This window comes from Camelus ferus, chromosome 7, assembly GCF_009834535.1.
Source record: "Camelus ferus isolate YT-003-E chromosome 7, BCGSAC_Cfer_1.0, whole genome shotgun sequence".
Lineage (NCBI taxonomy): Eukaryota > Metazoa > Chordata > Mammalia > Artiodactyla > Camelidae > Camelus > Camelus ferus.
The window spans coordinates 59,997,542-60,015,593 of record NC_045702.1 but is presented as its reverse complement, the minus strand read 5'-3'; the positions used below and the strand labels follow the sequence as shown (position 1 = coordinate 60,015,593).

The 18,052-nt window shown below is 39.0% G+C and overlaps 1 protein-coding gene across 3 annotated transcripts in view; it reads left to right on the top strand.

The window, feature by feature from the left end:
- Window positions 1-18,052, top strand: part of DYNC1I1 (dynein cytoplasmic 1 intermediate chain 1) — a 378,042-nt gene that overhangs the window by 105,333 nt on the left and 254,657 nt on the right. For all 3 annotated transcript variants that reach the window (XM_006178522.3, XM_032483976.1, XM_032483975.1), the window contains 2 exons: window positions 8,757-8,874; window positions 15,380-15,494. In XM_006178522.3, the coding sequence (XP_006178584.1) occupies window positions 8,767-8,874; window positions 15,380-15,494 (223 nt within the window). In that variant the 5' untranslated portion in view covers window positions 8,757-8,766. The remainder of the gene's footprint in view (window positions 1-8,756; window positions 8,875-15,379; window positions 15,495-18,052) is intronic.

Genomic DNA, 18,052 nt, shown 5'->3' with positions numbered 1-18,052 from the left:
TTTTTTTTCCCCTTCTAAACCTATAGTTTTCTGTTGACATAAATAGGTCCTTCATATGTAGATGAAACTCATGGGGTGCTTGGGACTACCTAGCACTGACTGAGAGGTGTGGTTGGGAATTTCAGAGGCAAAGCCTTTTCTCGTTTCAGTGCCCCCATGTAATTCACATTTGCTGCCACCAGGCGGCGATAGAGAGTGATTGGCAAGATTGGCCTGGGAGAAGGGATCAGGATCCACCCCAAGTGCCTTTTTTAAAGAGCTCTCTTGTGACTAAGATGAGTGAAATCTGGAATAAGTGGACACTTACAGAGAAGTATTATTTAATAAAGGTATTCAAGAGTAAAGAGATCTGGTGTTTCCAGCTCTGACTTGTCCACTGAGTGGCTCTGAGCTTAGATAAGTGCAGCCCTTTCCCTGTTTATGGGTAAAATGCTGGTACATTTCTTATCCTGAAACAAACATGTGTGATTGTCATTGTTAAAACAACAAAGTTAAAAGAATAAAAGCTTTTCACACCACAGAGAAGTCTACATTTTATTGGCAACCATCTTAGTTCACTACAGCAAGGCAAAGACCCTTTAATTTTGTGTGTGTGTGTGTGTGTGTGAGAGAGAGAGAGTGTGTGTCAGCGGGGAGGGAACAGGGCTGAGAGAAGGGTTCTCAGTTTGTCTTCCTTGCTTATTACCTGGCGTAGGCAAGTGACGAATGAGAAATCTCTCACACATACCTCTATGGAACATTTTCTTCAAGGCCTCATCTCTCCCTAAACCTAGTTTTCCTAATGCTCTATCCAGATGTCTTAGATCTTCCTCGGATTTCTAAATCATTCTAGTCATATATTTCTAAACCATTATGCTTTCTTTACCCTAATCTGAATTTTCTGTGCTCAGTGATTTTATTCCTGCGTCTTTTACATTTTCTTTTCTGCAAAAGGAAGGGCTCTAACTGCTTCTCTTTAGGTTCTTTATATAAGCACTTAGCAAAGTTTTGTTAAGTAAATGTCTCTATAGAATCAACTCCATCTTATCAGAAGTAGGTTAGGGCACAGTTTGTTTTGAGGATTCTTGTGAATCCCAAGACGTGTTCCGAGATTTGTCAGGTCAAAACTGTTTTCATTTACACTAAAGTGTTATTTGTCCTTTTCATTGTATTGACATTTGCAATGATGGTGTGAAAGTAATGGTAGGTGAAACTGTTGACACCTTAGCATGAACTGAAACAGGGCACCAAACTCCCAGTAGTGGCATCAGACTTCACTGCCACACACGTGTAGCTAAAAAGACAAACCGTTTTTATTAAAGAATGTCCTTCATGAAGCAGAAAAAAATACTAGTTATCCTAAATCTTTAACCTTGAGCACATGTCTTTTCTGTGTGACAAATGGGGACATATAAGGCACTTCTGCTGCTTACCAAAGCCCAGTGATTGGAGAAAAGCATTTGTGCAGTGTTTTGAGTTGTGAGCTGAATTAGCTGCCTTTTTTCAAGAAACACTACTTTTTACTTGAAAGTACAATTCATAGACAGCTGTGGTTATTCAGGCTTGGTTATTTGGCAGACATTTGCTCAGAAGTCAATGACATGAGCTTCACTTCAAGTACACAATTCACAGTATTTGTTGCTAATGATGAAATTTGAGCTTCCAGCAAAAATCAGAGTTTGAGGAAACTTATATCTGCCACCATGAGCTGGCCGCTTTACCATACCTAAAGACTCTTCTAAAGAGTTTGCTAATGATAGTACCAAATTTGAAATTTGGGTACTGTACAATGAAATGTGTCAATATTTGAGAAGTCTGCATAATTTTCTAAATAACCGATGCATGTTATCAAATCATACAAGGATGAAAGATGCTTTCAGAGTTTAAAAGAGACCAATGGATTTTAATGTAATGAAGTAAAAGATTCATTGGTTGGTGTGGTTTCAAATTGAGATTACAGCGAAACTTTAGGAAATTGTTGATTTGAGTGTAATAGCAACGAATATTCACAATTACTTCAAGAGGCTATTCAAAAAATCCTCCTTTTTCAGAATACACATATATGTGAGACCAGATTTTCCTCACAACTCAAATAGTATTTCACAGCAGATTGAATACATAAGCAGCTATGAGAATCTGGTTGACTTCTGGATCAGAGAAGTGAAAGTATAAAAGAAATACCCTTTTCTTGCAATTTTTCTTGTCTTGGAAAGTATGGGTATTTTTTCACAAAAGTTTTATTTTTATGTAACAATCTTGTTGTTATTTTAAAATTAATTATTAAGTATTTAAAGGTTTATCTGTTTTAATTTTTAACATGCTTAATGTCAATGGATGTAACCCATGTAAACAAAAGCTCCTTGAGGTCGCTGATAATTTTTAAGAGTATCAAGGGATGCCAAGACCAAACATTTGAAAATGCATCTACAGCATAAGTAGACCGGGCCTGGGCACTCCCCCAATGAGATGGATTTTATGAAGAATTTTGTTTTCATAGTACAGTGGCTGTACAAATTTAGCATATAACTCTCCCACATCTTTCATCAGCCATCTCCCTCCCTAGACTCCTCTCACCCTCTTTTTATTGACAGTGTGATGTAGTTGTAAAAATGGTTGTGGTCCCATCCACCCCTTTGGAGTGGAAGGAGGCCTCTGTATTATAGAAGAAGCCAGGCAGGTGAAATGAGGTTGTGAAAGATCAAATTTCTTAGGTGTACCTAGTGACAAATGAAAAGTTCAATAGCTGATAGTGAAGAGCTGACAAGAGCAATTGTTTTCAGGCAGGAAAAGAGAACTTGTTTCTGGGTAGTTTTTTCAACGAGTCTGGCAACAGCTGGGCAGTGATTTAAACCTCATAGGATTCTGACTTAAAGCTTAAAAATACATTTGCATATGCTAGTATTAGAAATGGAATCTCAAACTGCTGCCAGCTTAGACAACCGAAAGGAAATAAAGATCTAGACGGTTCAAAAGCTAAGCCTCGGTTCAAGTTCGTTACATGGCAGCTGTGTAAACACAGCTAAACCCTTTGCTTCTCCTCTGCTGGGCCCTTGGTTCTAAACAGGACCAAACCACCCCATGATGATATGTGCAGAAATGGAAGCGACGGGTCTCACTGCTGGGTTCCAGAAAAGCCAAACATTTTCCTTTCTCCGTGAATGTGTGTGGACTGAGAAATGTGGAGGAGATGCAGTGTTAACTGAAGGCAAGGGCAAGTGTACAATGACTTTTGTTTCTTCCTTCCTCAGTGTCCATGTTTTTCTCTTAGGTTTTCCCCCTTCCTTCCTCTCCCTGTTCCTTCCTCATAAGACCATGAGCCATTTGTATGATGGAACAGCAGGAGCGACCCTCCCTGTAACTAACTTCTTAACCAGAGAAGACACCATTTCTCCATGTGCCTCTCCATCCTCTGGGGGAAGTGGTAAGACAGGAGAGGAAGCCTACCTGGGATGGCTTGATACATAATTCCTATGTTCAATGGAAAACAGAAGAATTTTACTACTGTTAAATTAAATGACTACATTTAATTGTTTAAACATATTTTTTCTTTGAGTCACACCTCTTTAATCGCACATCTTCCATTTTATAACTTAGATTGAGAAGCATGCTATATACCTTTAATGTATTTCTCACTGTAACATTTTCATTTTATTTTTTAAATGAGTATAGTTGACATACAACAGTATATTAGTTTCAGGTGTGCAATATAATGGTTTGATATTTTTACATATTGTGAAAGGATCACCAAAGTCTAGTTTAACATCCACCACCATACATAGTTACAGAATTTTTTTCCTTGAGTTGAGAACTTTTCAGGTCTGCTCTCTTAACAACTTTCAAATATCCAGTACAGTTTTATTAACTACAGTTGCAATGCTGTATGTTACATCCCCATGAGTTATTTATTTTCTGACTGGAAGTTTGTATTGAAAGTTTGTACTTTGGATCTCTTTCCCCCATTTCACTCACCTCCTCCTCCTCACCCCCCACCTCTGGCAACCATCAGTCTGTTCTCTGTGTCTATGACCTTGATTTGTTTTGGTTTTTTATTAATTTTTTTTAGATTTAGATCATTTGCAGTGAACTTTGAGTGATGGCTTTGGTTATTGAATTAGTGTGGAATTAGTGATGGGGAAAGCATTGGTGGGGTCAAAAATAGTAATAATAATTTAAAGAAGAGGAGGACAAGGAGCAGGGGTAGAAAGAAGAAAGCAGAGGAGGAGAGAGAAGAGAAGAAGGAGGAAGAGGAGAAACAACTTTTTTTAGGTGTTCAATATTTTAACCACCTGGTTTTAAGCTCTTGACTTATATCGATTCATTTACTTGGATCAAAAGGATGGCAGTTTACTGAGATCAGAGATGGGCTGGAGCAAAATTTGTGAGAACTGAGTCCTTTGGGAGGGTGGGTGGAGAGGAGGAGGAGTCGTGAAACAAGGGGATAAAGGGTGAACCAGGTGGAAAAATGAAATCGGAAGTAGGGTGTTGAAATTTGAAAAAGGTTACAGGGGTTGGAAACTGGTGTATGGAGTCCAGAGTAAATGGAGCAGCTGATTTGAACCTGGAGATATATGTTGTCAGGTTGGGGCAATCTGGAGGGCAAGAAAAGAAAGAAAAGAGGTGAAATGGGATGGTACTCAGTGATAGTAAAGCTGGAGGACTTGCAGGAGAGAAGGCGCAAAGATGGAGGAGAGAAGGCGCGAAGATGCAGATGTGAGAGGAGATGTGAATCCTGTGTCGGGCAGGTGAAGGTAGGTTTCAGGGAATGTGGGCAACAGGAATGTCACCTGTGGAAAGCACATTCAGAACATGGGGCTCTGCTGTGAGGAGAGCTGAGCAGGCGTCATACAAAGTGCATCCACTGACCCAGGGATGGACGGAGCTGTGGTGAAGGAGCTGTACTTTCTCCTGGGTGAAATTAAGCTGTAGTTGGCTGGTGGGTGGGAGAGTAGTTTGATGATCAGACAGGGAGGAGACTTACACCTCGAGGTGGGTTCAATTTATCTTCTTGACCCCTTGCCATTTGTTAATGAAAGAGACCAGCTTTTTATGTGTGTGAAGTAAGTGAGCAATAATTAGCAGCAGGTAGCTCTGACTCTTACTTTCCTAAATGGAGAGCACCAAAGTTGCCTTTGCAATGTTAGCCACAGGAAGCTCTATAACTCATGTCCCCGGTGCTTGGCTCCTCCATGTGCTCGTTTGATGTGCAGGGAGATTTAGTGGGTAGGACTGGCAAGCCCTCTGGGAAAACCTATGGAGCTCAGTGCTGACACTGCATTTAGTGCCACTGTTTCAGGCATTTCACCGTGTGGAAAGGCCCATTCATTTACTCTAATGTGTACTTTCCAAGCCTTTTATAAGGCACTCTCTTGAGATTTCTTGTTCTCCCAGGGGTTGATGCAAAGTGTCTAGTTTGGAATAGATCCAAAAATCTGTTAAGTGGAAGGTGCTCTCTAGCTGTCTTTTAACATAGTGCTTCCACTGCCTTTAAAAAGTGAAGGGTTATTTGAAACGTCACTATGTAATATAATTTTTTAAAGTTACCTTAGAGTTTTCATTGTTTATTTTAAAAATATTAGCTGTCTGGGTGGTTATTTAAATGACCAACATTGTCAGAAACCTTTATTAGTTGTAAGAAGACCTTTGCCTTTTGCAGAAATGTACTAAGAACACACCTTACTTCCCACTGGTGAATGAAGTCCTTTGCAGGAAAATTATAACAAATACAGTATATTCTTGTGATGTGGTTTTCTCAGTAAGGACCATGATATGTAGATGAAGTCGTGCCAGATACTTTTGGTGGACTGAGAAAGGTAGATAAAAGTTGGCCAATGTGGAGGAGAGGGAAACTTCTTAGGAAAAAAACCTTAGCGTTTCAGCATAGGATGACACAGCTATTGCTTTAACACTAATTTTTCTGATCGGACATTTCATTTTTGATAGCAGAAGAAAGTCAGAAACATAGATTTGATTGGGGAAGAATATATGTTAACTTCTCAGATGGCTTCTGGGCTTAGGTTCTCATTTTCTCCTATCAGGATTTTTGGTGTTGAAAATTATTGGCAAAGAGTATTTTAGTGGTAAACGTTACTTTGATCAGTTCTATGGCTTCTCCTGGGGAAAAAAAAAAACAGAAGATCTAACTACTTGGGTCCATATTCTTCCATGCCAGCCATCAAATTGGAACGTTCCTTCAGGCAGAATGGTTGCTTTCCGGCTGGCCTCAGTCACTGGTTGGTTTCCTCAGGTTGTCTACCTGGCACCTCTGGGACAATGAACTTGTGACTCAGGTTAAACAGTGCTTGGCAGGTAGATGCCGTTGAGCTCCATCCCACAGCCCCAGCCCCCGTCCAGCTTCTCCCTCCATCCGCACTACTGTGTCTCTGAATTCTTCCTGCCTAGAAGTCCTGTTGATACTTAAATTATGACATGCTGGAAGTTTTTTCATCATTTCATTCTTTGACTTCTCTTCCCAATTTTGCTGCCATCTTCTTGACTCTCAGAGTTGAATCATTACTGAATCTTCCTCTTTTGCTTTCACATCTAAAGGCTACCAAGAATCCCTTCTGCCATCTTGGCTGTGCTCCCTTCGGTCCATGTTCCCTCCGCATTCTGTCTGTACGTTCACCTACAAGACCAGCACACGTGCAGTCGACCCAGGTCGATGTTGGCACTGGCCTCCCAGCAGCTGGCTTTTTTCTAGTTTCTGCTCCCATCTGTTTCCCATGCAGGAACAAGAATAGGTTTAGGCAAACTTGTATTCTGTTTTCACTTTGTCACTTTCCCTTTCAGAGAGCTGCTGTGATTTCCCCTCCCTCATTGCACCCACTAGAACTCACTTTTCTATTTTCTCAAGTCTTTACCACTTGCCTGCACCTGTCCATTCTTACCAACTAAAGTTTGTATTTCTTGACTTGGATTCATTCACATCTCTGTCTGTTGCATGCAGCCTGCTGGTTCTCTCCTCCACAGTCCTTTGCGTATCCTGTCCTCCCGTCCTGTGCTATTTCCTGACCTCATTCTATATCCAGTTCAAATTCTACCACTTCCTCAAAGCTCAGCCTTGCTCGCTCCACCAGATCTTCATGCTTCTTTTGTTCTTCATCCCCTCTGAACTTGTACACTGGCCATCACTGGGGCATACGTTTAGAGCATGGACATGTTGAATTTAGGTTCTGCCATGGATGGGCTATGCAGTCAGGTCTTGCTGAGTCTCCTTCATCTGTATTGTGAAAAAGGCATTAGTAATAATATTGGTCTCCTTGGATTGTTGTGCTTAAGTGTAAAAATGTGCAGGTGTCTGGCACTCAGTAATCAGTAAGTCAGTCTCCCAGGGAACATCTCCAGGCACGTCACATGCTCACAAGTTTGAGTTATGCACTCCTTGAAGGAAGGAATCTGGTTCTGCTCATCTTTGTACTCGGATACCTTAGAAAGTGCCTAGCACAGATTAACTATTTAGCAAATATTTGTTGAGAAATGAAGAGTGTGCATGAATAGCAGAGATTGGTCATTGTGATTATGATTGTTATTACTTCACAAATCTTTGCCATCAGACCATGAGCAAGAATATGTACAGTAGGACGGACAGTAGGAATATAGTACTTCCCAACTGCATGTATTCATCTGAAAGTGTCTTCTTGATTACCTTCTAAAGACAGTGACAGGAAGTGTGAGCATTTTTCATGCTTGGCGTTCTTTGGTTTTTTGCCTTCATCTCTGTCGTCTACTTAGGGATACATTACATATTCATCCTAGTTGCATGCAAGTAATATGCAAATGAATACTCATAACATTATGGTTAGTTTTTTTTTTTTTTTACTTTATTTTAGGAATTTGGGTCAGAGAGAGTTCTTCGTTTTTCAGTATTTTCATTTTCTTAGCTTCTAGTTGGGAGCACAAAAGAGACAAATTGGTAATTGGTGAGAGTCTTCTCCAATCTCATTTTATTTGAAATTTCTGGCACCATCACCACTAGGATCACCTTCACCATTAACATTAAAAATCTCATTGAGATAAATTTTCTCAAGAACTTGCCATGGTGTTATCTCTTAATTCACATGTTCGCAAACCTCTTTTGCTTTGAAAAGGAAAAGTGCCAGGATAAGCAATATTGCATTCAGTATGCAAATGAAGGTTTTATAGAAATAGGGTTGTACTGGAGATGAAATTAATTGTGACAGTTGAGGAGGAGTTTTACAGAAAAAGCAAGATTAACATGTTAGGTCTTCAGTGGCTGTCTTCCCTGATATCAGCATATAATATTAGGTGAAGTGAAATCTCCATGTGCCCCAGCTCAGTGGAGGAATGTTTATTGAGCCTGTAGAAATTTGAACAGGGCACGTCTCTGAGAGTTTATGGCAGCTGATTTTCTTTCCTCGGTGTGGGGATAAATTGGTCCATTGTTGTCTAAATGGGAAGTCATGATTTCCATTTTTTGATTCTCTTATTTATTTTTTGTTTATTTGTTAAGAAACTTGTACAGAAAATGTGTTACTTATTATGAAGTAAGTTGCTATTATTCTTCAGACCAGAATAGACTATAACATTGTATTTTTTTTCAAATGTTATGTCTATATAAAAAGGGAAGATTTTATATAGAGGGAGACCAGATCTAACTTAATTTGGTTTTTTTTTGATTCTTTGACATAGGCTAAGGTATACAATCTGTAATTGCCAAGAAGTCATATTTTCAAGCTGGATTTCCTTTTGAATGATTTTTACAATGATAATACAGAAAAGTTATTTGTATATATTCACTTTTTTTCCTTTTCCTCCAGGGAAACCAGCATGTCTGACAAAAGTGACTTAAAAGCTGAGCTAGAGCGCAAAAAACAGCGCTTAGCACAGATAAGAGAAGAGAAGAAACGGAAGGAAGAAGAGAGGAAGAAGAAAGAGGTAAATACTGTGTGCTGGGGTGTTGTGGGGGAAAAGGAAAATCACTTGATTCTGAGGAGCTGGTTAAATAGATAAAGAGGACCCTCTAAAAGAATGCTGTTACAATACCTGAATAAAATGAGTGATGTCTACACACTCAGAATAATAAGATCATTGCCATCTGCTGTGTACTGGTCAGGCATCACCTAAGTGGTAGATTGCATTTGGTGCAGAGGTCCCCAAGCTCCAGGTTTACACCAGACTGGAATAGAACCCTGAAAATAATCTGTGATATCTCTGTTGTTAGAAATTCTTTAGCCTTTCTGTGTCTGTTTTCTTTCCTTAATATGAGAATAGCAGTATATTTATTTTGTCCAATCATGAGGATTAAAAAAGTTAATCCTATAAAGCACTTAGCAATTCCTAGGATATAGTTAGTTCTTAATTAAGTGTTAGTGTTAAGGGAAGGTTTTTTTTAAAAAAAAAAACTATTGGCCAGAACGTTTTAGGAGAAAATTAGAAAATGATGCCAATGGACTAACATGATTTCCCAAGTGTTTACATTTTTCAGGGTAAATAAGAATCTTAGGTCTGGTAAAGGGAAAGCTGTATTTTTCTCCCTGGTGAGAAGGTGGATAGTTGAGTAGTTCCTGCTCCATGGACATAGAATTATGAGCTGTTAAATCTAGAAGAGATTTTAGAGACCTTCCACTGAGGCCCCTCTTTATGCCAACAAACCAGCAGAAACCAGAGGTGGAATGTAGATTTTCTGTCTGCTGGACCCAGAACCCGGGACTTCGATTCCCAATTAAATGCATTGGTGCCTGAGCATGTTCTTTTTCCTACTATCTCAATCCAACAAATAGCTTATTTTTAATTCTCCAGTTTGCTGTGGCAGTGTAGAAGTAGCCCACATCTTGTACAAAAGCCAGATGCCAAAGATATTTTTGAGTACTTTTCTAAGAAGGAAACTTCATATAGTGTGATATGCTTGCTTGTACAGAAACCAGAGCTGCTTCCCTACTCAGAGTTTTTCTTTCAGGAAAAAAAGAATGTATTTTGATGCCTTACAATCTAAGCAAGTGTTGTTTCATACTATAAGGCTGGGAGACCAAGGTAAAAAGATTTATAACAATTATCTTCCAATGAAGTAAAACATAATTGCTGTTGCACTCTAGCCTCCTGCATCTCGCATCTCTTGGTACTGTTACAATTTGATTGATGCCGTGGTTTGTTTGTCCTTGACAGGGAGCATAATGTTTTTCCTTCAGAGATCTTTGCTGTTACATAGGCAGTCTTGAGTGAAGTAGAGGTGAGAACTGACAAGGAATGGCTATTCATTTCCATGCAAAGCCAGAAAAAGCATTAAGTTATTATGCTCCCTTTCCTTCAAATGTCAACACTTACTGGAGTTTTAAAGCACCTGTTATCCTTTACTAATAACCGGTTTCCTTTTAAACTGACATTCTAATATCCAACTTGAATTCCATAGAATTACCACGAAATGCGATGTGATATGAGAAATCTGATTCCAAATTATGCTGTCTGCTTCATCTTTGTCATTTTACACATTTTGGTGGGGATGGGAATTACAGGCAAACAAGACTGATTGAAACAGGCCACCCTTTTTGTTCCTACACCAAGCAGCTTTGCCTGATGGGGATTTAGCTTGTTATGCAGCAGACAGAGCCCTGGCAGATTGGGGGTGGTAGGTGGTAGGGAATGTGGAACTCCTGGACTCTAGGCATTCCTGGGCCTCTATCTGGTTCTGGAATTAAAGTCACATAGTCTTAGTTTCCTCATTTCTAAACTGACAGGGTGGTTTAAGACTGTGATCGATAGCCTGACTCTCCTCTACGGAATCCTGTGGCAACAGAGTCCCAGCCTCCCATCCCCAAAGTTTCTGATTGGAAATATCTAGATAGGGCCGGATTTTGGGGTCCATTGAGCTACGGGATCTTTGAGGTCTGTCCTGGCTTTAAATTCTGTCCCTCCACAGCCCATTTCCCCTGCAAAAGATCTTTCCTTGGGTCAGACTGTGATAACTCGGTTTGTTCTGAGAAGCCAGTGCTGTGAGACAGAAAGCAGTAAAACTCAGTGGTTTTATACCAGTCTTCAGGCTGAGTGTGACTAGGACACCTGGCTCTCCCTCTCACAGAACATCCTTGAGGGAGTGTGGGACCTCTGTGAACCTATTTTCCCTTCTGTAAAGAGGACAGACAAGTGGGTCCTTCCTCATGGAGTTCTGTGAGGATCCAAGGAAGTACTGTGGAGGATAGAAAGACACAGAGTCAGGAAGAAACAGCTGTTGCTCTGCTTCTGAGATGGGCCCTGAGTGGGGCCCATAGAACGGCTGCGTACATAGGTCAGGATCACTGCTGGTGAGATCATTTTTCAAAAATGCCCCATTATTGGAAGGGTCTTACAATTCAAAGCCCCTAGTTGCCTGGGATTATAGCATTTAGTAGCCAAAAGAAACCTGGAAGTAATCTATTCTGATCCTTCTTTTTCAAATGCCCTTAGGCCCCTGGGTACTAAGCTTCAGAAGCAGTCCCCCTTTATCTCCAGTCTCAGGAAAGAATGCCTTTTCCAGCCAGTGGTCCAAATCAGAAACCTGGGTGCATTCTTTCACCACCCCTTCTCCAGCTTACACTGATCATGGGTGCTGGACAGGCACAACAGCTCTGCCCTTTCCCCTCCATTTCCCTTCTCCCTAAAACTACGCTCCAGCCTGGCTACTCACGGTTCAACTTGTGGGACACCCTCTCTCTTCTTTCTGCTTTCACTGTTCTGTTAACCACATTAACCATGTGAATGTCTCTTCTTCTAGAAAGCCTTCTCTAAAACTTTTTTCCAGCTGTGACTGAGTTAGTCCTGTACCCTCTCCTTGACTTTATCAACATATTTAGCACCATTTGCCTGTTCATTTGTCTTTCTCTCCTAACAGAGCAACCCTTTTGGGGACAGGGTTAATATTTTTTCATCATGGAATCAGTGTCTAGCATAGATCCTGCCACATTGTAGGCCTTCAATAAAGGGTTATAGAATGAATGAATGAGTGAATGAATGAACACCTAAACTAGTTAGGTGGGTCTGAGATGCTGGTCACAGACATTCTTTCCAAGCATTTGGAATGCTTTTCTGCAAATTTCCTTGGAAGCATCAGATCCTGTCTGTGAGATGCTTGTAAACTGGCCACTGTTATCAGTTCCTGAGTTTAACATTTTCTAGTTTTTTGTTGTTTGTAGAGAGTGAGAAATAGCCTTAAGCTTGTAAGTTTGATTTAAAAAAAAAATCTGCTTAGGCTTATAATTTAAATAAAACAACTTTAGAATAAAAAGGAAACAAAATGCACTCTAACGCCAATCTGAGTGACTGTGTTTGCCGTGACTGAAAACTAGTGTGAATTGGGACCACCCAGATTGACTGTCTCCACAGGATCCAGAAGACTGTGGACATGTATAAAATTACCACTTACTGCATCTTTGGATGTTAACTGCCTTCTTGGTTGTGGTGTTATGGATGAAATCTGATTTTAAAATAAATATAGTGGCCACCATTTAAGACACAGAAAAAATTTCATGAAAAATTGGCTTTAGTGCAATGAGGTGTGCATAATGGGGCCACCCTGAAATTTCGTCCTGTCCTTGGCCTTCTGTTGAATTGCTGCAAGGAGGGGTTGACAGGGGTTTCCTGGCCTGTCCTCACTTGTACCTCTAACAACTATGGAGCTGTCTTTGGGAAAAGTGACTGACAATTCTCAGTTGACGGATTTTCTTTCTTCAATTATGTTCTCCCCTCTGAGTCTTAGCTGTGATGACTCTTAAACAGAAATACCATTCTCTGGGAAAGACACCTAGCATATTTTAAATTATTAGTATGCAAAATCACTCCTTATTGAGTCATTAAAATATATTGGGACTCTAGTATTTACATGGAAAAAAATCAAAGATTTCATGACTAGGGCACTTGGTATAACTGTCTTGGATGAAGTAACACATTGTTTAGTTTAAGGCGCTAATTGGTAACAGGAACTGCCTTTATTTCCAATAAGCCCCAGTTGCCTAAGTTCCCATTTTTCATGGTCAGCTTTGAGTGTTGATAGCTTTCCTAAGCTTCTGATAAATCTAGATGGACATTTATCCTTACTAGTATATGTCATTTTATTGTCTCTGTCCTTGAGAATTAAAAAAGGCAGAAGGCAGAGAATGAGTGGTAGAGGCACCTTGTATAGTGGGAGTGGAATTTTGGTGGTGGCATTCAGGTGGGCTATTTTTGCACAGTGTCTGTCCATGCATGTTGACATGTGATTTATGCTCTAGTATGTTTCTAGAACACTTAATGATTAAAGTTAGAATAAATTAAAAAAAACATATTCATAGGACATACATGATAGAAGGTTATAGATAACATGCCCTATGTTTATTCAAAAGGAAAAGATCAGACATCTTTTTCTGTTCAGTCGTGTAAGCTCCATTAGAACTTCATGACCATGGGGACTCGTTGAAAGGATGAGGAAGGGTTAAAGATTTTTTGTTGTAGTTGCTAGGATGTAGAAGTGGCTTTGCTATGAGCACTGGGTCACTGGAAGATTGTGTGACTCCTTCTAACAGTGGTGTTGTAAAGGGGCTTCCTGAGTGGGGTTTAGTTAACGTATAATTCTTATATTTTACAGCTATAGAATAACAATTACCAAAGGCAGAGTATTTGTTCATTTAACACGTTTTTGTATTGAGCACCTACTAAGTGTCAGACCTTGATCTAGATGTGGGGATATAGTGGTGAACAAAACAGACAAGCATCTGCTCTCAGTAAAGCTCACAGTCCAGGCGTGGCTTAGGTCTTCACTGTAAAGCCATGCTACTCCGTATTGGCTTCCTAAGACGAATTTTGCTTGTCTAAGTTTTTTCATTTGTATTTCAGTAGTGGCAGCGATAATTCCCTTTTCTTTCATTTCTCCACCCACTCTTTTCTTTGATCCTTCTTTTAACTTTATACTATGTGAATGTTGATATAGATCCTCACTCTGCAAGGTCCTTTTTCTTATCTTACTTCTGTCTTTGCCTCTGTAGTATGCATTAACTTTGGAACTTGCTAGTGTAAATGTTGAAATGGGAAAAGAACGTGAACTTTGATATCTTCAAAGATCAAGCTGCCATTTTAGAATTTTGGATTACATGAGAGTGCCTGAATGTTCCAGTGCCCTCGTTAGCCCTGACTGACCCCCATAATGGCAGCTTTCCCTCTGATGACAGATACACTTAAAAAATACGAGTGCGTTTTAAGCCTGAGGCAAATAATAGTGGAAGCATTGAGCCCAGAACTATGTGCATAGATGCATTTTGTTTATAATTGGGGTGTAGGTTACCATTTGGGAGTAAGTCAAAAGTTGCATGAACTCTTTCTGCTTTAGATACCAGGATAGGAATTACACTTCACTGCTTTGAAATGTACTTTGTGCTCCTGAAAGAGGTAATGTGTCTCTTAGATGCCCAGCTTGCCCCTGGGGAGGAAGGTGTGTCTGATAACTGGATAATTGGTTTTTGACAAGCTTTAAGACAGCTTCACTTCTGTAAACTCAAAGCCTTGTCATGAAGTAGCTGCACATCAAATAGGTTGTTACCACATTTCAGATGTAGGGCAAACATCTTGTCTTAAGTAGTAATTGTGTTATGAAAAAGAAAAGAGACCCAAATATTTAATTCCTTGGGAATCCCACCACTGACTTTCTTTAACCTGTATTTTGACTTGTCACTATCCTGCAAAAAGACAGACCGGGCATTGGATCTGACTATAAGAGGCTCCCACAAGATACATTTTTTAAGCAGAACTTGGGGAAAGAATGTCTCTCTCCTAAATGATTTTTTGTTTTATGTTTTTATACACAATAATTTTCTCCTGTGAGTTAATACGTATAATGGAAGCCTATGAGAATCAGAATTAAGTAACCATACTTACATCAGTATTGTTCACATGCCTTAGTAAACATTTTAGTTTGGCTTATTTAAACTATGGTAAACTTAGATTGCTGGTACAATCATATGTTTTACAGTTACAAATTTTCATACCTAATTTTACTTTTTAGCCAAATCCCAGTAATTCCTTGCTTGCATAATCCCAAACATAGGCCATGAATATTACAAACACATACTCATCAAGAAGTGATAATATGTTTTCCCAGAAGGGACAAGAAATCTAAAACAGCAGACAGTTTTTTTTTTTTTAATCCAAATCCCAGTTAGAAATACTTTGCCTTGATGGTTTCTTCCAAAACCGAATGACAGAAATTCTCATAGCATGTGATAGAGGCAGGAAAAAGCCTTTGACCGAAAGAGAAAGCACTGAGTTAGTAATTATTAAATGGGCCAGTTACAGTGTTTTTTCATCCTTTATACACATGATTATATCTATTTACGACGTTTGCCTGGTCTTTGCTGCCATGCATTTACCATTTTCAGTTTCAGACGGGAAAAGCATACCTTTAGTTCTGTTACTCACCTTTCTTTCTGGCATTTACTTTTTGTAGGCTGATATGCAGCAGAAGAAGGAACCAGTTCAGGACGACTCTGACCTCGATCGCAAACGCCGGGAGACAGAGGCTCTGCTGCAGAGCATTGGGATATCGCCCGAGCCCCCGCTAGGTACTTACAGCGCTTTGTGCCTCTATTTCCTCAGATTTGACTTGCATGGGATATATACCATGTCCAGTAGTTTACTGTTCTTTCATGTCTTTTTTTCTTTAAAGAAATGCTTTGACTTACGGTTCAGGTGTATTTATTTTTGGAATTGAGGGGGCTGGAAGGAGATAGGGGGGACAGGTTGTAGCGTTGTTGACAATTTGCTGCTTGTTGGCTGATTTCTGTGGTCAGCCTTCTCTACCATGTTACTATGAGAGTGTTTTGTACTTGATAAATGAGTGGCCATATGGTAAACACAGGAAATCTTGGAATTAAAAAAAAATTGTTCTTTATTTCCATTTCTGAATCCCAGCCTCTCTCTGCCAACCTAAATACTGTGAATCTGGTTATGAATTTCATAACTACCACCGGCATAGAGTTATTCCATGATGAGAACAGAATGCTTCTTGGGAAATTTGAAGGAAAAGTTAAAATGGTGACAGATTAGCAGCTAATTAACAAGTTTAAATCTATTTGACTTTGTTGTATATCTTGGTTTCATTGCTCATTGGCATTTTTACCGCAGCACCCCCCTTTCCAACTCATTCATTCCTACTTAGTTATCCCTGATCTCATTATATCACCAGGATTTGAATATTGAACTGTTTGTTTTATTTGTGTTGAAGGTAGCTTGTGCATAACATGTTTATTCTGTCACTTAGCTCTATGTCTCTCATGTGATGTTATTTTTCTTTATCCATTTGCTTTCCATACATTTCAGAATAATCCTAGGGTGTCTGTAAAACTATGTGATATCCAATATAGTTTAAAAAAACTTTAAAAATAATACATAACATATAAATAAATACAGTATCAGGTCCCCTTTTATAAATGACTCATCTTTTAATTCTATCATTGGCTTCATATTAAAATAAATTATTTATTTCCATAGTTACTTAACAATAAAAATTATCCCATGTACAACAAATTTGCAAGTATTTATATCAATATAAATAAGAAAAAGGAATATATAAGTCTACAAATTATTAAATATTGCTGGGTATAACTTAATGTATGACACAAAACTAGAACACCATGAAAAAGCATTTTATACTCAACCTTAATTTGTAGTAGGTAAAATCATATGTCTATGATGAGCCAGCAATGATATAATAAATCCCAATAAGATGTTGGTTATTTTTGTTAGCTTCTTTATGGTGTAGAAGATGTAACCTATGGGATATTTGAGTGATGGACCTTCTTTGAGGAGCTGATAAAAATTTTTATTACTTAATTGACATGTGATATAAAGTAGACACTTTGCAATTATATTTTTGCCTCAAAATAGCCTTCTAAGTTTTATTGCAGTGTGAACACTGGTTAAACACAGTAATAGAATGTCTGTTCTCTCCTGTCCTGCATAAAACCAGCAGTTAAACCTTAAGAACAAAACGGTTAAACACCCCTAAACCATCACCACATTCTGAACTATCCCTGCCAAGGGGCCCTGGCAAAGGTGGACCCCTTTTTCAGTTTTCATCCATCTCTCTGACTTATAGCAGAGGATAATCAGTGAATTAATTGTGGGACCACATGAAAATTCCTAGTTTCTTGACAGATCTGCCGTTGTGTTACAGGATTTGGACAAAATAGTTAAACCCTTTACCCTATTAAATAAATAAAAGGAAATTGCACATGATTGAAACCAAATGGGAATCTACACTTATGTACTGAAGTTTCTTTCTGCCCATATGGCTTTTTTGGCATTTGTGATATTGAGAACCCGTTCTCATCTGGCTTGGAGCCATCTTGGCTATTTGGTGTACCTTCTATCTGAAGGACATTTGGCTTGTGTCTGAAGGATAAAGAAAGTACATTTGCATTTCCTTTAGCTTTTTTCTTTTATTATCTTTGTTCTCAGATTTTCAGCCTGCACTGACCTCGATCTTTGAACTTGTTTCTCCTGTCTGCAGAATGGCAGTTTGCTTCTGCACACACGGCAGTGCTTTCTAGAGCTGCTGGAGGTGGAGGCGGAGGAAAACAACTCCCAAACACAGTGAACAGTGCAGTGGGATGAAACTATTAATTAAGTGTAAAAATAAATCAGCCTGGCATTCTCCTTTGTTTTGAAAGAGATTTTTAAATTACCAGGTTCAACATTTACCCTTTCTCTGTCAGTCTCTCATAGCAAATGCAGTTTATATTCCACGGACAATAGATTTCCCTTCAAATGCAGGCATGTAGCAGACTTTTCTGACTCTCCTTGACCATTTAAAATTGTTCAGTATCACTTGTAATCTTTTAAAGTTTTATAGACACCTCACTTTATTTTTTAAATGGGTCACATCTATACTAACAAAATAAAGTGGAGAATTAGAATTATCTGGATAGTTCATGCTAGAAAGATATTTGACTTGAATTATCTGGATAACTATTTTGATTCTCCATTTTACTTTGTTAAGGTGGACATGGCCTTAGAATCCCTAAGTTAATTCTGGCTAAATTCATTTCAAATTTTAATTTCCAAAATATGAAAAATTCACTTGACTTTCTTCCTTTTCTTTTCTTTCCTTTTTTTTTTT